The sequence below is a fragment of the Telmatherina bonti genome (assembly GCF_933228915.1).
Source record: "Telmatherina bonti genome assembly, chromosome: 20".
Classification (NCBI taxonomy): Eukaryota; Metazoa; Chordata; class Actinopteri; order Atheriniformes; family Telmatherinidae; genus Telmatherina; species Telmatherina bonti.
The window spans coordinates 21506640-21521946 of NC_136618.1; the positions used below are offsets into that span (position 1 = coordinate 21506640).

General features: G+C 41.5%; 1 protein-coding gene across 1 annotated transcript in view; it reads left to right on the forward strand.

Moving 5' to 3' along the window:
- The window catches only part of gli3 (GLI family zinc finger 3), a gene marked incomplete at its 3' end in the record, with an annotated part of 100106 nt that overhangs the window by 72417 nt on the left and 12382 nt on the right, over nucleotides 1-15307 (forward strand). The window contains exons 5-10 of the mRNA XM_079260136.1: nucleotides 2172-2377; nucleotides 5654-5809; nucleotides 9562-9766; nucleotides 11656-11875; nucleotides 12910-13023; nucleotides 13925-14065. Coding sequence (XP_079116262.1) covers nucleotides 2172-2377; nucleotides 5654-5809; nucleotides 9562-9766; nucleotides 11656-11875; nucleotides 12910-13023; nucleotides 13925-14065 — 1042 coding nt within the window. The remainder of the gene's footprint in view (nucleotides 1-2171; nucleotides 2378-5653; nucleotides 5810-9561; nucleotides 9767-11655; nucleotides 11876-12909; nucleotides 13024-13924; nucleotides 14066-15307) is intronic.

Below are 15307 nucleotides of genomic sequence, written 5' to 3' on the forward strand. Positions count from 1 at the left end.
ACTAATTACTGAACTGCTCCTGTGGACAAAGTTTGTATGTGTGAGTGTTGGCGCTCACATATGTCCTGTGTGTTTCTGTGCCTGTGTGTTGTTTTCACTCCTCGGTGCTCATTATTGACCCGGTCCTGAGCTCTTTCATTAGAGGGAAGTGAAGTGGAGGGACGAAAGGGCCAGTAGGGGATCGGGGGACGGGGTGGAGGTTGTAATTGGGCTGTTCCGCTCCCCCTGGCCTTGCTCAAGGTCACTGCGTGAGACGAACCATGGGCCAGGTCTCTCACTCTTCTCCATCTCTCCTCCTTCTATTCTAACCCCACTGTTAAACCCACACTTTTCCTCTCCCTCCCTCTTTTAACCGTCCTCTCCTCCTCTTGGGGTCTTTTGTCATGGTAGACTAGTCCACTGGGGAGCCACAGAGAAGCGGAGGGGCTAATTCAGTCTAATCTTTTAGCCCGTTAATGTCTGGCTGATATGTGGATTTCTCCACATCCTCCGGGGAAGGCCTTTGTGGTGAAGGCCATCATTATGGAGTTTTCAGTCCCTCCTAGCCAATTATAAGGAGGGAGACAAATTAGTTTGTCTCAAACTTGGCTCCTAAGAAGTTTTCCTGATTGTTCTCAACTTTATTACACATCTCGTTCAAAAAAAGAGACCGTTCCCAGTAAAGGTTTTCGATAAAGTCAAGGCTGTTTTTTTTTTTTTTTTTACTATTTAAAGTAAAAGATTGGGCATTTCTTGTGAGCCTTGCGGATGGATTTTGGATCTGTCATGTGTAATTCTGTACTCGATTTCAGCTCAAAGCCATCCCAGCAATGGAGCATTGTGGTATAGCTTAGCTTGTCTTGCTCTGGCCAGCGGTGAGCCTGGTCTAACGTTTCCCTCTGATTAAGACGCAGTGGTGAAAGCTGCCTTTGATCTGAGGAAATGTCTGCGTAGGGAGCAGTTGGAATGCAGCACTCTCCTCTCTGCCTTGCAGATGGAAGGAGAGAGATAGTGTCATGGTCTATTTGTTTGGCCCTGCCACTGACAGTCCATGCACGGTAGTTACATCTTGATGTCCGGGCCTAATGAAATGAGCATGACGTCCTCAGTGGATTTGTGGAGAAATCGAATTATTCATGTTTGTTTTACACAAATTTGGTGACATAAAAGAACAGTGGACTCAAACGGTTTTGCTCTTTAACATGTGGTGACTTAATTGCTTTAACTGGTCTTAATGGGAGTCATACAGTGAGAGTCTGTGGCAGGAGTTTAAACACTGGGTTCGCACTTCATTCATACTTAACTTTTACATACCACTCTGGTCAAATGTGTCCTGTTTTGGCATTCAACAGCAGCAAAAACGCCCAAAATGTCATTTTTAGCCTGATACTTAATCTGTTCTTTCATCACTCAAACAATTTAGTTCATTTAAAGGTCACCATAGCAATAGGTAGAGCAAAGACAACCAGGCCTGTGTGCCTTTGGGCACTTCCTCCAGCTCCTTTGTGGAGATATTCAGGTCCTCCCAGAGCAAACAGCCCCAGCCCAGCAAACCTCTACACCCAGTAAGAAGAGTCATCTTGTTCATGTTCCTCAACCACCCTCGCTGTTACATGGTCATTGGGGAGGGAAGTGATGTAGACAGATTTTAAGATAATGAAACGATGTAGGTTTGATTCAGCTTGTTTGCCTTGTTTCTTTATGTTTGTTGTGAGGCACTGATTTGCAGAAACCCCTCTCCAAAAGGCCAGAAGAATATTTATTAGGAAGCTTCTCCAGAAGCTGATGTCCCCCTAGTAGCAGAACTGATCTGGTTTTGCTCTTTGTCACTCTGCTTGACATCACCTCTGTATTCCACATTGCAAATGATGCAACACAGACTGTAATACCAGCCAGAATAAAGCCTCATTTTAAGAGGCACACAGTGATTGGGACTAAAAAAGAATTATGTGAGTGGAAACAGGATATGAAGCCTAAAAACAACAATACACTTCCTGCTCTTGCCATACCATTAGATGTTGAGATGAACAATATCAAAAACTGCAAATAAGTTTCCAGAAGTATATTGTATAAATATATATACTATAAATTAAGAAATATACCTCATATTTTACACACTTTTATTTTATTGCCTTTATTCCAGGTGACATAACATGCTCTTCCTGTCTTGTCTTCTGTGTGTTTGTCTGCAGGCCTCCGGGACTGGGCGGCAGTCCGGCTTTCTCCGACATCTCACTCATTCGGATCTCACCGCAGCGAAACCCACCCGTGGGGGCGGAGTCACCCTTCCACCCTCCGCACCCATACATTAACCCATACATGGACTACATTCGCTCACTTCACAGCAGCCCCTCCATCTCCGTTCTGTCAGCCACCCGGGGCCTCAGCCCTGCCGATGGTAAATAAAGTGAAAACATGCACTGACGCAGCAAGCATACACACTCGGCATACACACACATCTCCACGCAACCCCCAGCGGAGCAGAAACAGGCGGCAAAGCTTCGGTAGACGTTTAAGAATAATTGTTGAAATTGATCAGGTAGATTCGATTGCTTTTAGGAAGAAGCTCAGTTCTCTGGTTCACTTCAGTTCCTGTTTGAGATCAGAGGAGGTCAGGTGAGAGGCAACCAGATCCATCTCTATTAAAACCCAGGGGTCACTCAGATGTTATCAGAGCGAGGTAGCTGGTGGATGGGAGTATTATGAGTGCAGCATGTTCCTTGTTGGTGGGGGCTCAGAGTGTAGGGAGGCTAATCCTTTTGATCTGTGAGTCATGTTGGAAGCCTCTGGAGGATGCTTCAATGAGCGGCAGGGTCACATCCAGTTACAGTGAGCACAGTAAGGCGGGATTCAAGTTCAGGGTTTCAGGGGCAGGAAGCTTCAGAAGCTCTGGTTTCTGAAAGGTTGCATTTTTTTCCAGGATGTCAGGTGGTAAAAACATTTTTATCAGTTTAGTGTTTTTTAAAATAAAAACTGATTTATCATTATGGAGGGAAACTATGCTGTAAAAAAAGGAACAATATTCTGTTTTAAGCAAATAAAATGGATAAAAAATAGAAATATATGTTGCTCTCTGCCTTGCAAATTTCTAATTTAGTGTTTTTTTGTTTGACAAAAATAAACCTGTAGATTTCCATCCTACAACAAATCAAAACAAAAAACTAATCTTTGGAAAACCGGCTGATATTTGAATTATTTCTTATAGAAGCTTTAAAATAGTAACTTGTCAAAAAGATATGAAAAGAAAATATAAAAATAATTCTAACCCCATTATGCAAAATGAATCATAGAAAAAAAAAGTATTTTTATCATATTTTTTTTAAAACACACAAAAAAAAAGAAACAAAAATAAATGCTGGAATCAGAACAATTGACCTCTTTTCCCTAAATTCCTGAATTTTTCATATTTCTCAAGACACTAAATTTCATCTGATGTGTTTACACCCATTTAATAAAAATGTATTGGATTTTTAGGCTTTTAAAAGCACTTTTTCTTTGTACTTATGTCACAACATACATTTTGCACACTTTCATACTAAGCTGATTAGCCTAATTATCTAAAGAACTTTATGGTCAAAACATCTAATAAAATACTATAAAACAGACCTTGTTTGGATTATTTCTTACAAATCGCCTAAATTAAGTATAAAGCTCATATTTCCCAAACATCTACATTCAGATTACAGCTGGTGAAGTGTTACTGCAACGTGTTATTTCCTTCATACCCTCAGCCTTCAACCTTTAGGCACTTCAGACACAGACAGCCTCCTTTAGCACCCTGCCTGGTGGTGGAGTGTACTTCCTTAATGGTAGATATTGGGGTCATTTCCTCTGCACCTGTCTACTTGAACCCATCCAGATCTGTTAAAGGCTGCAGCAAAGTGAAATCCAGAAGTCTTCCTTCAACCCTGCTCTGTACTCTGACATGGCTTTTTGCAGACTAGAGGTATACACTCAAGCTCTAGTCTTGAGTGCTGTTATCCTCCATTTCTCCATTACCGCCAGAATGTAATCTGCACCAGGCTCAGACTGCCTTAAATCAAAATAGTTTCTCCAACCTACCACATGATCCCCTTTTAATTCATAATGCTGTGAATTGTGAATGAGGCACCTAATTACTCCTTTAATCAATCCAGTGATTAATTAACCCATCAGCTTTTGTGTTGTTAGTATATCACTGCGCTTACAGCGAGCCTTCTTCAATATGCAAAGATTTTTTCCCCAGCAAAAAGTAAATTTGAATAATGATGAATTAATTAACAGAATCTAATGGAGATTTAAAGTGGGTGGGATTTAGTGCCACCCTCTCGCTGCCACACATTTGCTTTCACACAGTTTTCTCTGTTCAGAGGTAGGCTTGCCCCTGATCCTATTGTTGTGCTTAAGGAGGCACCCGGTGGCTCAATAAGTCCTGAGGCAAGTCTCTGCATTCTCCACATCCAGTGCCACACTCACAGCCTTCCCCCACTCCCCCTTTTTTTGCCCCAAGCATGGCACTCAGATGCCAACATTTCTGATTTAGAAACTCCAAAAAAGCTTTTTTTTTTTGCGCATAGATACTGAATGGGGCACATTATAGTTGAATGGAAAAGCAAAGCTCAGGCGGAACGCTGGTGACAATTAAGAAACTCCCTCTTTCTGCCGAAGACATAAAAACCAGATCGAATTAATTTACAGTTTTTTCTTCCTCTCATACAACCAATCATAGATGCATATTGCAGGCATACAGGCCAGACTTAAGAGGAAATCTCCTCATACATCGTTTCTTTATTTATTTTCTCTTTATTTCTCCAACTGGGGGGGGGGGACGAGCTGCAGAAATCTGAACAGATTCCATATTTGCATCTAAAACCAGTCTTTTCCCTCTCTCTTTCTCATATTTGCATACGGAAGCCCATCGCCAGATGTTTATTTTTAGGCTATGGTTCAAAGACTTACAGCACTCTCAAACTAAGGGAATGATATGGAAAAGGGAGGCGTTGAAAGAAAGAAAATAAAGTAGAGGCAAAATCTTCTTTTTTTTTTTCTATCTGTTATGTGTGCAGATCTATCTGGCTAGATTTATGCCTTTTGTTTTCCTGTACAGTTTAAAGGAGCAGAGTCAAGGAGCAGGTTGCATATCTGCAGAGTGCAGCCCTTATATGTGCACCGTCTTTGGTAAAAGATGCATTAGCCCACATACTCTTACCACACACACACACACACACACACACACACACAACATACATGCACTCATGCTCCCCTTTCAGATGATCAAAGCACAATGTGATGAAGAGAAAAGGCTGTTTAAGAATTGTATTATAAGGCGATCAGTTATGCTGTTCTCGGCATGAATGCATCAATCAAACACTAATGCAGACTCACTGTAATCTCTGAGCAAGCATCCCGTAATCCCCAGTGAGGCTCTCCACTTCAGGTGATGCTCCCTGTGCAGCTGTTTTGCTCAACTTGATGGTGTTGCTAATGTGCTCATTACTGTTCTGCTGAGCTGATGATCATGTAAAGTAAATGAATGCAAGTTTTGTCGTGCAGCACAGGTGCTGTTCCTGTCATGTTGTTCTAACTCCCCAATACATTTTCTCCTTGGTTGTTTTAGTGGCTACACCTTCTGTGTCGCTCTTTATTTTTTGCCTGTCTGCCCTCTCTGCCGAGCTGACCTTTTCTCCTCTTGCAGCACCACACACTAGCCTGACGACAGCTGACTACTACCATCAGATGGCTCTGCTAGCGGGCCACCGAAGCCCGTACACCACTGATCTCCTCCCGTCTGTGGCATCCACGGCCGGGTCGACCAGCGCCCTGCACATGGAATACCTGCAGGCCATGGACAGTGAGTTTGCACTGATTGCACGTTAACACAACATTGCAAGTCTCCTGTGGGATCATTTTGTGTACATTGAAGATTATAACATCCACTCCAAACCTCATCCAGGCTCAGCAGTTTCATTGTAAAGGATTTAAACAGCATTTAAGTTTTTTTGAGTGAATGCAATTAATCACTTCTCGGTCTGTATTGTTGCCCTTAAAGCCACGTATATCCAAACTATATCTGCGTGTCATGACCTGGCATGTTATGTGCTTTGTGACAAGAGAATACTGTTTTTTTTCATCCAATAAAGAAACACTTAATCCTTGATTTTTTTTTTCCACTCAAGAATGAAAGATTACCAAATATAGAGATATGTGGTTTTTATTCATCCTTTTCAGCATGGCGTTTGAGGATCAAAGAACATCATGAATCCAAGTTAAAACCAGGATTAAACAAGACTGAAAGGTTTTTACCCAGTTTAGTGACTGCATTTCAGTGTGTGCCGGGTCCTAAGGACCTAACTACCTGATGAAATGATGCCTTTATCAGACATCAGGCTTAATCAAGTTTTGGATTAAGGTCAATTTTGTGTTTCAAGCACCCCTGTTGGTGAAAAGACACCTTCCCCCATCCTTGCAGGGAATGCAGCTTAGTGCATACCTGCTCCTTAAGAAGTGTGTGGCTCCTGTGGAAGTTCAATCCTTAAAGTGAACTTTTACAACGCACCTTTCTTGTAGTATATTTAGATCAAGCAACATCTCAGCCATGGCACACAAGCTTCTGCAACTTAACGTTGACATGATTTAAATGAGCCATTGTCTTAATGTGTTGAGCTCAGGACTGTGTGCAGAGGACTTATGCTAATGAGTTATTTTAAAGTGTAAATAGGAAATTAAACGCACAGTGAATCTTAGAAAGGTCGGACAGCCTCACCCCTCTCCCTTTGATGAGAATGTATTTAGTCAGGCAGACGCTGCTTTCATGGAAATCCGGGGTGAACTTCCCCCGATTCCACAGAACAAACTAATTAAAACTAGCCAAACTTGTGCGGGTATCAGAAAATTAATTGCTATTAAGTGGGAATTGGAATGTCCCACCATTCATCACTGGAGAAATCCTTTCTTCTGTGTCACTTTTTAAGATTAATAGACTGAAACAAAACAATTAGGGCCAAATTTAAGTGGAGATGTGGTGCTCCTCACTTAAAAATCGTCTGTGATCATTGCTGGTAATAACTCATCATGTTTCAACAATGTGCGTTCCTGCACTGGAAAAAATTAACACTTGAAAGCTCTGGTGGATTTCAGGAAAGGAAAAAAAAACACACACACACACAAAGAGCAGAGTCTACCAAGAGGCTTTCACTGATAATCTGTGCTACCATGTTACTGAAGCTATTTTAGTCTATTTCAAATCAGTGTAATTACGTTCACAGAGAGTTGTGGTAATGGAACAATGGGCCTGTCCTGCCTATTTGTGTTTTAATGGGCTATTGTCTTCGTTAGTTCTGCCTAATTAGCAGCATAGCTCTCATAGACTGCTATGACTGAAGACTACATCATTGTCCTTATTTGTCCTCTTTATTAGCGAATCTTATTTCTGTTTTCTTCAAAAAAGTGGTTTTCTGATAAACAACTTTGCTTTATCGATGTTAGAATATTAGTGTGTTTATGTATTAGGCAACTGTACAAGATTGTTTTTATATCATGCAGACTTTATCTTAACAGCAATGTGTACTTTATAAATTCTCTCGCAATATGTCTGTTTTAAACTCAGTTTAAACACTTTATTGAATATTTATGCTTCTTTTTCATACTAATTAGGTTAATCTCAATCTGGCTTCCTATTGAGTAAATAATTTGCGAATGTGGTTACAAGTTTTCCCAATAACTACAGGATTGTAACCCTGTATTTCACAGGCTGAACAGCAGTTTACTGTTGTGACTTTACATCTGCAGAATCTAGTTTTAAACTGCGTAAAAGTAAAAGGCAAGCACTCTTTTATTCACACTCCATCCCTCTTAGGTACCCCTCTTCCCCCCTCCACGCCCCACCCGAGTGTGTCGCCAAGGGCTCAAACCTCAGTTTTGGAGCCAACTTTTTATTTCCACTGCCGTCAGTCTGGTCCATCCGAACCCTCCCCGGCCCTCAAAATTAATGACGCAGCGAGTAACCAGCCATCGCGTCCATAAATCAAGAGGAAATTAGAGGGACAGTCCTGCTATGAGCCAGGACGCTCCTCTCTCCGTCTCCCCGGTTGGCCGATTTATCATTTGGGCTGTGCATTAATAAACACCACTCCCATGAGGCTTTGCAATGGTGACACACAGGCCCATTCTCCAAAGATGCCCCCCCCCCCCCCCCCTTTCCAATTCTCTCTTAATTCACCACAAGTGGATGCTATTTCTCGTGCTCATGGGGATGTAGCGTCTTTAAGGTGTTATTTATCTCAAATTTAGGACATAAAGTATATGTTAACATTTATCCAAATCAGGAGGCATATATATATATATATATATATATATGTGTGTGTGTGTGTGTGTGTGTGTGTATATATATATATATATATATATATATATATATACACATATACATATACATATATATATATGCGCACGCACACACACACACACACTTTTCAAAAGGATTACATGTTCAAACAACTGATTTGGCTGAAATACAAGTAATTTCAAAGCATCTCGTGACAAACTATATTGTATTTAGCAATTGTTTGTTTGTATGCATTCCCTTCACTAACAAATGAAAAAGCGAGATCCTCCATACAATGACAATGTAAAGGGGGTGTTGCTATCCATACAGCTTCATGCTGCAGATGCAACTCAGGCCTACGAATGCCAGAACACCACCGCTGCCACCACAGCGCTATCCACGCACACACATTCACATCCACACACTGTGATTACCATGTGAATGGAGCGTTCCGTAATCGCTGGATGTGTCAAACGAGAGATGGAGCATTTACGTTTTGGGAGACGGATGGATTGAGGGGGACGTAAATATGGAGGGGGGTTATCGGGGCTGTGCACGCTGGTTTTGTTTGCCTTCATAAAATAACTCAAAATGTTTTATTTCCAAGACTTGAGTCACAAAGTCATTGTGTCAGTTCACGCACAAAGCACGACATCCCCTCAGCGCTTTCTTTCCCCTCCTTCCATCTCGCCCTGTTTTTTCTCTGTCTTGTTTGTGACATCTCCATGTGAAAAGACAACAAAAGTCATGTTTTAATCTCTACCCGTGGCTCATTGTATGTGCAGAGAGAATGCTCACGCTGTTTCCGCCTTTTACCTTTTCAAACCCCATTTTTAGTATTTCCAGTCAACACTGATTGCATTTGAATAACGAGTCAAATTGGACTTGATTAAATATTACCATACACAGTCAGAGCATTTCTCCAACATAAAAGGCATGTTTTCTCATGGTTGAAATGCAAGCAGTGCATCAAGTGACAGCCGAACACTCATTCAGATGAGCCTTTTGTCTGATGATTGACAAAAATGTCATCTGTTAGGGTTAGATTAGGTTAGAGTTTGGATGAAGTGAAACAGAAAATCGTGCATAATTCTGGAAAAAGCTCCTTTCACAATTAAAAGGATGCTCTTGTCCAAAAATATACAGGAAGGAAAAGCAGAGAAGGGTACATTTAAAACCTTGCAGGATACTTTACATGTTCTTGCAGCAGCACCTTGGCTGCTACTTAATCCCTTTGTATTGCTGCATCTTACTCCACTTCATTCTCTGTCCAAATGGCGCAGGCTCTCGGTTCCCAAGCCCAAGGCTTCCATCACGCCCCAGCAGGAAGCGCCCTCTGCCCATATCGCCGCTCTCTGAGCACAGCTTCGACCTGCAGACCATGATTCGCAACTCACCCAACTCCCTGGTCAACTCTCTACTCAACAACTCTCGCTCTAGCTCCTCCACCAGCGGCTCCTATGGTCACCTCTCCGCCGGAACCATCAGGTAGTAAACAATGTGATCAAAATTCAAATGCATAAATTGTATTAAAAGTTGTCATAATTTTTTATTTTTATTACTGCTGTTGTTGACTTTATTTTAGTTTGACTTTATTTTAATTTAGTTTTTAGTTTAAGTTTGATATTCAAGTTTCTAGTTAAACCCCCAAGATGGAAAACCAGGAAGGTTTGAACAAGTACAAAGCGATACTAATTGACAGAGGTGATGAAAAACAGATGGCTGTCAAGGTTCCCTTTTTTCCAAGTTCAAAATCTGACCTAAGATAAAACAAAACAAAAAATGTAAATGTATATGTAAGCCTAAGTGCATTAATATGCATTAATAGTCTCAAAACGCCTCCTTTTACAGACTTCCATTTAAAAAAAAAAAACAATTAGATAAATGTTAGACTTCAAAGATTTGCTCTTTTTCCAGTCGCATATTACTTTCCAGCTTTGTCCAAATATGGTCACTTCCTGCTCCTAAGAAAAGATGAAAATATGAACAACCAATATTTAGGAGGTTACTAACAACTGCTGTTTCCACTTCTCATATGCAATCTGTGATCCACAATAACTCAGCTCAAATGAAGCGAATGTAACAAGAGACAAATGGGAATCGTGTGATCAATTGTTTTAGGAGCTTGACACGTCTTTATGGCTAAACATCAGGATAGCTCTGCTTTTTCTGCTCCAATTTAAGTGAATCTGTCACAGTTTTATTGAAGTGTGATACAAAACCGTCAAACAACGATATTAAAGGTTAAAATTATACAGGAGATATAACAGGTAATGCTGGGACTTTTATTGTGAAGGATCTTAAATGATTTTTGCTGCTTTTCAGTTTGTTACCTTCAGAATGTTGTCATTTCATCCAATTCCCAACAAATATGTGATGTGCATAAGTTTATGCGCGTGCCTCCATGTCAAACCCTGACGTGGGGGACGATCTCCCAGCCAGCTTAGTCAGCCTGCCTCCCCGGCGGCTTGTGTCAGTCACTGGGTACACCTCATGGAAACATCACATACATCACGCTCCGGTACCAGAGGCGAGCAAAAGGTAGCACAAGAAAAAAAAGTATAGAAGGGATGAAAAAGGAAAGATCCATTGCCCCACCCACAGCCATTGATCAGCAATCTGTAAGAAGAGCCTGATCAATCATGTTGCACAGTCAGCCACTGTCCAAGTGACAGGGTCCAAATAGCCAGAGCCAACAGACTGATGAGTGATATGACAAGCGGATGGGCCCCCAAATGTGTCTCAGCCCATTGATTTCCACTCGGCTCGTAATAAGATCAGCAGACATATGGGTCGCAGAGAGAGCAAATTGTCAGAGCGCAGGATGAATGGAGGTCGCTGCTGTTGAGCCACACAGATCTGTGTTTATCTGGTGCTTCTCCAGTGGTTACACAGAGCCCAGAGGAGACTTGCTGGCTTCTGGGATTTTGATTTTTTTTGTTTTTTGTTGTTATGATCAACAAAGTTAGCTCAGGTTGTGGGTTAATAATCTACAGAGGAAACAACTCGGCCGCGTTAGGTGAAAAGTAATTCTGCTTTATTTACATGGCTCTAAGATACTCTTCGGCTTATTTATCATCTGTATCATTTGCCCAGTGGAGGAATGACATACTGGCTTACACAGACCACATGATAATTCACTATGTTAACAAGCTGAACATTCAACTGGCAGGGATTTGCCAACAGTTCCAGCATTTCCACACCGTCTCCTGTCAGATTGTCCTCAGGGATGAAGAACTATCCAGAACAATCCATTTACTCCCCATCGTTCCCCTTCTTTTTGTTTTTTGCATCCTTGCTTTTGCCACTAATAATTATGCAAACTTATGTTTTAGTTTATGATTATTGTAACCGCTCCTTCTTTCTGCTGTTTGCAGCCCAGCGTTAGGCTTTGCCTACCCTCCAACTCCGGTGGCTTTGCATGTGCACCCGCAGCTGATTGGCCGTCAACCAGGCATCGTTGGCTCCGCCTTTGGTCACAGTCCTCCTTTAGTCCACCCTACGCCAGCCTTTGCTCCTCAGCGACCCGTGCCTGGCATCCCCCCATCAGGGCTCAGCGCCAGCGAGCGCTCAGTCATCTCCAACGACTCTTCACAGGTGAGAGCGGTGGTCGGCGCCTCTACGATTCATCATCACACGTAATAGATAGCGCCGCCACATGCCAGCCACATGTGAGCAAAATGCAGCCAGCGAACATGGTATAGGCAGGACCCCCCCTCCACGCACTCCTCTCTTGGGAGTTTCCTCCTAGTTTTGTTGTCTCTTGTTTTAAGGCTGCCGCGCAGAGCCCAGAACGTGCCTGCAGCAAACAACAAGGGGCTTGTTAGCATAGAATCCCACTGCTGACTCCATTAATCACTAGAGAGAGAACAAGGATATAGAGAGGGAATATTGACAGGGATGGATGGATCCAAAGGGCTTTTTTTTACTCTCCTTCCTCAGCCCTTACTGTATGTGCGGGCCTGCATTTTTAAGCATATATTCAGTGTTTATTACCCATCCTCTCTGTTGTTTCCCATGCCTTGAATTCCACCTTATCACAAATGAGGCTCCATTCAAATTGGGCACCAGAATTGCCGTTTCCTTTCCCTGAATAAACAAAATATTGCTTCGGGGCCTACAGATGAATATCAAAGATAAGGCAAATGTGTGTCATGCTGGAGACACAAAGCAGATTGGAAGTCCTGTGGAAGAAATCAACATTCTTAAGAACTGAAATCCAACTAAATTCATCTCCTTTTACAGATGTTTTAAAAGCTCCGTGTTTTTTTGTGTTTTTTTTTTTTTTTTTGTTCTCACACAGCATTTAATGCAACAAAAACTCCCCCACGGGCACATTCAAGCCAGGGCCAAAGTCAGGTCATCTGTTGGTTGAATTGGTTCATGACTTCGTTTTAATTGCTATGATTAGGGCAGCTAATGCGATACAATGAATTGCATAGTTTTTCATTAGCCTCTTGTATGGGTCGATCCCGGTTGTTTTGTCTAACTGATTAAGTAAATGATGTATTAGCTTATAAGCATGGCATGTATTTTTAATGATATTATGAAAAGGATAAAATAATCCTGATAGTCAACACTATAATTCAAAACGATGAACTTGCAAATGCTCAGATATGTTCTCTTTCAAGGCCAAACCAACGAGTGAATCTGCTGTGAGCAGCACAGGTGACCCGATGCACCACAAACGGTCCAAAATGAAACCGGAAGAGGAGTTGCCGAGCCCTGGCGCAGTAAGCATACAGGTGAGAATGTCCCACATTTACTGAAAAGCATTAACTCTACAAGCATCCTTCAGCCATTTGTCAGGACTGTTAACGCTCTGGCTAAAAGCACACGTTCTACATTGTTTGGTAAATCCCCGATTTCACCAGGCCGTTTATATTTTTAGACGGTATTCCCTCTGGAATAAGAAGCCCATATAAATGCCGCTCTGCTGCCAAAGTGGCTCCAACAATAGGCTTACCAGCCACAGCAGGTTTTTATTTACCTGCATAGGGCAGTTTGCCGGTGTTGGTTTCCCGCTTTGCCCTTATCAGTTTTAGTTTCCGAAGTGAAACAATCCATTGATCTTTGGGGACACGAGAAGGAAATTGTTTTTTGCTTTTCTTTAATCAAAATTTGAAGTGGCTGGGGGGAAAAAAATGAAAGCAAAATGTGATAACAGTTAGCATTTGCATCTGCAGAGGAAAAAACCTTATTAGTCCATTTTTCAGATAAAAGCTGAGGTGTGTGGTGGAAGCCTCCTGCAGCGGCCTGCACTACTTCTCAGCCGCGTGACAGTGAAATATGTCCAGGCTAATAGAGCAACCTACTGCAGGAAGACGGGGGTTAGATTCCTCAAATACTCGGCCCAGGCTTGTCGTATAACTACCCCAAAATACAGAGGGGCTTTGACTGCTACATTTCCGCTCTCCACGCATCTCTCCACATGTAGCCAGACAAGGCCAGATTCACAGGGGCACTGTGGTCGAGACCTGTAACCAGTAACTCTCCGCTGCGCTTTTCATGTGAAACATGGCTTTTATTAAAGGCTTACATGTTGGGAGGGGGGTAAAAATGTTCTTTTCGCTTTTACCCTTTTGCTTCTGGTTGCTTAGTTCATCGCAATGCTTGTCATTGATCTTTTTTGCCGCCATCCTTCAGGACCATCCTGAGGGGATGACGCTGGTAAAGGAGGAAGAAGACAAGGATGAGAGCAAACAGGAGCCCGAGGTGGTTTATGAGACAAACTGCCACTGGGAGAACTGTTGCCGTGAGTTCGACACCCAGGAGCAGCTGGTTCAAGTGAGTACTGAGAAACTCAGATAGGGTTAGAGTTTTGATTTTGGAGATAAAATGACAGAGCTGAGGCAGGCCTCAACTATCACAGGGAGGCTTAGTTAACGAAAGTGTTCTTATACATTTGTTTAGCGGGAATTTGACTGTTTTTATTAAATAAAATAACAAATAAATACGTTAGCACCTTAAATGTATTTAGTCTAATATACCAAACATGCTGTAATGTGAAGCATATGGCTTACACATCATAATCCAGAAATGTAGAAAGTGGACTGATTTCAGACTTAAACTTATTCATATCTTCTTGTCCTTAAAGGTGTGTAAGATTTTCAATATTTTCAAAATAAATTAACTAAGATAATAACTACAATCATAATTAGATAGTGACATAATGACAAAGACCCTTCTTAAATGTTTTCCTACCAGTAAAAAAAATGTGCTTTTCATCATTTGTCATTAATTAAACTTGTAATTTAATAACGCATCAAATATGGACACACTGGAACCTACATGTTCAAAAAACTATCTAATTATGATTGTAGTTATTTTATTAGTTAATTTATTTTGAAAATATTTAAACTCTTACATACTCTACCTTTAAGAAAACTACTGACTTTGTGTTGTTTTTGGTAACTATAGAGTGTTGATGTGGTTTTACAGCTCTTACATTTTAGACAGAAAACAAACACAGTTTACACTTCTAGACACCTCTGCAATGAGCCCCACAGGAAGTAAGATATTTTTTTCTTGTTGGAGTCCTTGCAATGACTTTTGGCTGTTTTTCTGCTAAACCAGAGCTCAAGGGCTCCTGTCCATAAAGCCAAGATGTTGCAGAGAAATCTCTGCAGATCAGAATTTCTAAGAATATTCTGTGCAGTATGCCTTTATGGGAATATTTACAATATTTAAAAACAAAAGTGAAATTTGATGTTTTTTTGTCACATTTTTTATCAGTTGTTACACATCTTGACCTCATGCATCCAACCTTAAAATCAACCTGCTCTCTAAATAACCAAACTCATATGAAAAAAAAGCCCACAACGGCCATCTTCTCCGTGAAACAAATGGTTGTTCTCTATGCGTTCAACTCACCTTAGGGTGTTCACAACTCTACGATGCCGCACACAGAAAACATTTCTGTGTGCTATGAGAGGGTTTTTTTTTTTTTATCTATTTCTTCCCTCTCGCTCAGTACATCCCAGCATCATTAACAGAAGCTGCCATCCTGGACAGTGCATCCTATCAGGC